Source organism: Lactuca virosa, chromosome 3 (genome assembly GCF_052849685.1).
Source record: "Lactuca virosa cultivar CGN04683 chromosome 3, Lactuca_virosa_CGN04683_v6, whole genome shotgun sequence".
In the NCBI taxonomy this organism is placed as follows: domain Eukaryota; kingdom Viridiplantae; phylum Streptophyta; class Magnoliopsida; order Asterales; family Asteraceae; genus Lactuca; species Lactuca virosa.
The window spans coordinates 127,679,821-127,684,208 of NC_136428.1; the positions used below are offsets into that span (position 1 = coordinate 127,679,821).

The 4,388-nt window shown below is 34.0% G+C and overlaps 1 protein-coding gene across 3 annotated transcripts; it reads right to left on the minus strand.

The window, feature by feature from the left end:
- Window positions 1-376: 376 nt before the first annotated feature.
- Window positions 377-3,769, minus strand: LOC145166535 (uncharacterized). 3 transcript variants are annotated; one of them, XM_079085541.1, is made up of 3 exons: window positions 1,731-3,758; window positions 942-1,505; window positions 377-811 (listed from the first exon to the last, which is right to left on the minus strand). In XM_079085541.1, exons 1-3 carry the CDS (start codon window positions 3,745-3,747, stop codon window positions 522-524), a joined length of 2,871 nt encoding a protein of 956 aa, XP_078941667.1. In that variant the 5' UTR covers window positions 3,748-3,758; the 3' UTR covers window positions 377-521. The 3 variants fall into 3 exon arrangements, with proteins under 3 accessions (XP_078941667.1, XP_078941666.1, XP_078941668.1); XM_079085540.1 differs by having other exon boundaries at window positions 942-3,758; XM_079085542.1 differs by lacking the exon at window positions 377-811 and having other exon boundaries at window positions 1,013-1,210; window positions 1,318-3,769.
- Between the last annotated feature and the right edge of the window lie 619 nt (window positions 3,770-4,388).

A 4,388-nucleotide genomic window follows, 5' to 3' on the forward strand; every position in this document is an offset into this window, starting at 1 on the left:
AGTAATACAATACAGTGTTTTTATGTTAGTGTTAAAATTCTTATGAATTCTTCGACATGTAATTCATAAGAATTTTTTATTTAGAGTTAAGATGAATTGTAACTTAAAACTTCTTCATATATTTCGTAAAACTCTATAGATATTTGTATTTGAGTTTATAGTTATTTGACATAAATTGTATAATATTTTTTGTATTGTATACAATCAGGTTACCAATGTTATTTTGCTACTTTTTACATGTATTGTCATTCCAAGTGATGGAAGAAGTGCTAATTTCACCTGAAAATAAAACTTATGAAAAGCCCCTGCAAAACTACAAGTGAAACTTTTGTAGGCATTTAAATGCAGATATAAGAAATCATATCCAGAGACCGGAGTATCATAACAAGTAGGCATTTAAATGCAGATATAAGAAAACATATCATTAGTATTTTTAACAATAAGGCATTTAATTGCACAAATATTATCATGGTGCATCATAGGAAACTACAAAAAATAAAGAACATTAGAAGTGCACTGTATCAGGCCTTCATCAACAGATTTGAAACTTGGAGCATCGTTGGCCTTTCTAGTGGATTGGAGTTCAAACATGCTCTTGAGAGTCTAAGCACCAATGCAACTTGTTCCTCAACTTGTGAGGGAGGAGGTATCCGACTATCTCTCAGATTTGCTTGTACCAGAAGATCATCAGATAATGTTGGTAAAGATGTTAAGAGTTCTCCAGGATGCTTTCCCATGACCACTTCTAGTGCAACAACTCCAAAGCTATACACATCACATTTCTCTGTTGCCACCATCGTATAAGCAAGTTCTACATCCAAAGAAAAATAAGATAAAAATAAAAACAGTTATATCAACCTCACATAATTGTAACATAGATAAATTTATGTACATCATGAAACTTAGGAAGATGTAGAACAACAATCACAAGATTACGTTACCTGGTGCGATATAACCATATGTTCCAGCAATTGTGGTCCAATTGGATGAGTCCACCTTTAAAAGCTTGGATGTCCCAAAATCAGAAATACGTGCCTCATAATCAGAATCGAGAAGAATGTTGGCAATGGAAATGTCTCTATGAATTATAGGAGGTGAGCAGTCATGATGCATATAAGTCAAACCGTTAGCAATAGCCTTTATAATATTGACCCTTTTTAACCAATCCAATTCTTTTGCTAACACATCGCTTTTTAACATTGATCCAAGGCTGCCATTTTCAAGGTATTCATAAATCAAAATTGAGTGGCGGGCGTGGGAGCAATAACCATGGAGTTTCACTATGTTTCGATGCCTTATGTTCGTTAATGCTCGTACCTCATTAAGGAATCCATTATGATCAACATTCTCAGATGATGAGTGAAGTTTCTTGACAGCTACAACATTTTTAGGTTGTAGCTCGGCTTTGTACACGGTCCCATATCCTCCAACCCCAATGCAATATGCTTCATCGAAATCATTTGTTGCTTTCAAGATATCAGCATACACTATTTTTCCATCAAAACCTGTAATGGAAAAATAATCAATACTTTCTTCTTCCAATGGTTTCTGTGGAGACTTTTTCTTTTGTTGTCGATAAGCAATGAGGCCATACGTGAATAAACCAAGTAAAACTACCCCCATAAGGGGGAGCAGAATTACGAGGATGAGCCTATAATGAAAGGGATCGTTTTTCTTCTTCAAAATTTTACTTACACATAGTTTCAATCCCGTAACATTTCCACACAAACCTGGATTGCCTTGTATGGACGCATTCACAAAGTTGGGGCTTTGAGGAACTGCACCTGTGAGCTCATTGTAAGACAGGTCAATATCAATTCCGCGAGGCAAATTTGTAAAAGCATTAGGAATGGAACCGGATAGCATATTGTGGGAAAGATCTAATACCAGCAAATTTTGCAAAGTTTGAACTTCAGATGGTATCTCTTTTGTGAGCAAATTCCAAGATAAATCAAATTCCGTAAGATGAACTAATTTACTAATCTCGGATGGAATTTTTCCACTGAGCTTGTTATTACTAAGATTCAGGTAATGGATTTGTGCCCATTGACCAATACTTACCGGTATCGACCCATTCAATCTATTTGCGGATAGATTGATTAAAAGGAGTTTTTGGAATGATCCAAGCTCCAGAGGTATGGTGCCTGAAAGTTGGTTATTAGACAAGTACAAATTCAGCATACTTTTCATCTTCCCAAATTCTTTAGGGATTTCACCTACCAAGTTATTGAAAGAAAGATCAAGCCTTTGTAGTTGAGTTGAATTTGCAAACTCTAGTGGTATGCTACCACTAAGTTTGTTGTGGCTCACATCAAGATCATTGAGAGACTTGAAATTCCCTACTTCAATTGGAATGGGACCAGATAAATTGTTCCCATCAAGGTACAAAGATTGTAGGTTGCTCATGTTTGCTAGTGACAAAGGAATAGAACCACTAAGTTGATTGTTGCTTAGTGCAAGTTCAGTGAGAGACTTCAAATTCCCAAGTTCAATAGGAATGAGACCAGAAAAATTATTCTTTTGTAGGAACATACACTGTAGGTCACTGAGGTTTTCTAGCGAGGAAGGAATAGAACCACTAAGTAGATTTTCGCTCACTTGAAAATTAGTGAGAGCCTTCAAATTCCCAAGTTCAATGGGAATTGGACCAGATAATTTATTCTGATCGAGGAACAGAATTTGTAGGTTGCTCAGGTTTGCAATTGATGAAGGAATAGAACCAGTAAGTGTATTGTTGCTTACCAGAAGCCTAGTGAGAGACTTCAATTTCCCAAGATCAATAGGAAATGGACCAGATAACTTATTATGAGCCAGGTTCAGACGATATAGGTTGCTCAGGTTTGCTAGTGATGAAGGAATGTAACCACTAAGTTGATTCATGGTCATCACCAGAAAAGTGAGAGATTTCAAATTCCCAAGTTCATTAGGAATGGGACCAGATAAATTGTTCTCAGCTACATACAGAGATTGTAGGTTGCTCAGATTTCCTAGTGACGAAGGAATGTTGCCACTAAGTTGATTCTTGCTCACAAAAAGAAAAGCGAGAGATTTCAAATTCCCAAGTTCAATAGGAATGTGACCGGAGAGTTGATTTTGGTACACAGAAAGGACATTCAAAGATGTCAAAGCACCCAATGATGAAGGAATCAAGCTAGATAGATTGTTTGAGGATAAGTCTATGATCTCAAGTGAGACCATTCTTCCTATTTCAGGTGGGATTACACCAGAAAACTTATTCTCTGAAAAATCAAGATAGACAAGTTTGGACAAGAGTCGGATTTTTGGTGGGATAGGGCCAAAGAAGTTGTTTTCACTGAGATCCAAATGTGTAAGATTTTGTAGGAAAAAGAATGAAATTTGTTGAAGTGTACCTCGTAATTCAGATGACGTGACGTTCAACTTCTGAATGCTCCCATCAGCATTGCAAATTACTCCGAACCAATAAGTGCATGGGACTGATGCACTAGAATTCATAGGGAGGGGTATCCATGAAGAGAGCGAGGATTTGTTTGTGATTTCAAGGCTTGCTTTCCATTTAAGAAGATTATTGGCTTCCTCCAAAGAAGCAGAAGCAAAATTTGGTATGGGCAAGAGTACTGTAATGATTAGTAGAGTTAGAGAGAAAAGTAGGAAGTTTGAAGAAGACATTATTTGCTTTGCCATGTTGTGTTTTAAAAAATGATGCTTTTGGCATCCTGATTTATACTTGAGCTGCCCTTTCATCTTGTTTATTTCATTTCCTCTCATTCGAAAAAGTAATTTATGGCAATTTCATATTTTTCCACAAGAATGTCTTTTATGTAGAAGCTAATGTCATAAATTTCCACAAAGGACTTATTACACTTTGAATTGTATTCCTCATGACAATCTAGCTATAAGAAGAAAAAGAAAAGAATGTTAGAAAAGAAATAAAAAATAATTGGTTACCAAAAAGACGTCAGTATATAATGTCAATGTTGGATTTAATAGTGTAATATATATAACTTAACTGGATGATCAGTTGGACATATATATATATATATATATATATATATATATATATATATATATATATATATATATATATATATATATATATATATATATATAGGTTTAGGTTCTATGGAAAACAAAAAACCTAAAAAAAACCGTAAAAATCATTAAAATACATAAAAAAAATACTTAGAGATCACAAAACTTTTTTTTAAATTTTTTTATCAAAAAATCGCAACTTTTAGGTCAAAATCGCTGAAAAAAAAATTTGAAAATTTTTTTTTTACAAAAAAAAAAATAATAAAAAATAAAAAAAATTGATTTTTTATTTTTTTTTCTGCGAAATTGTAAAAAATGCTGCGATTTTTTTATAAAAAAAATCAAAAAAAAGTTTTGTGATGTCTTGGTATTTTTTT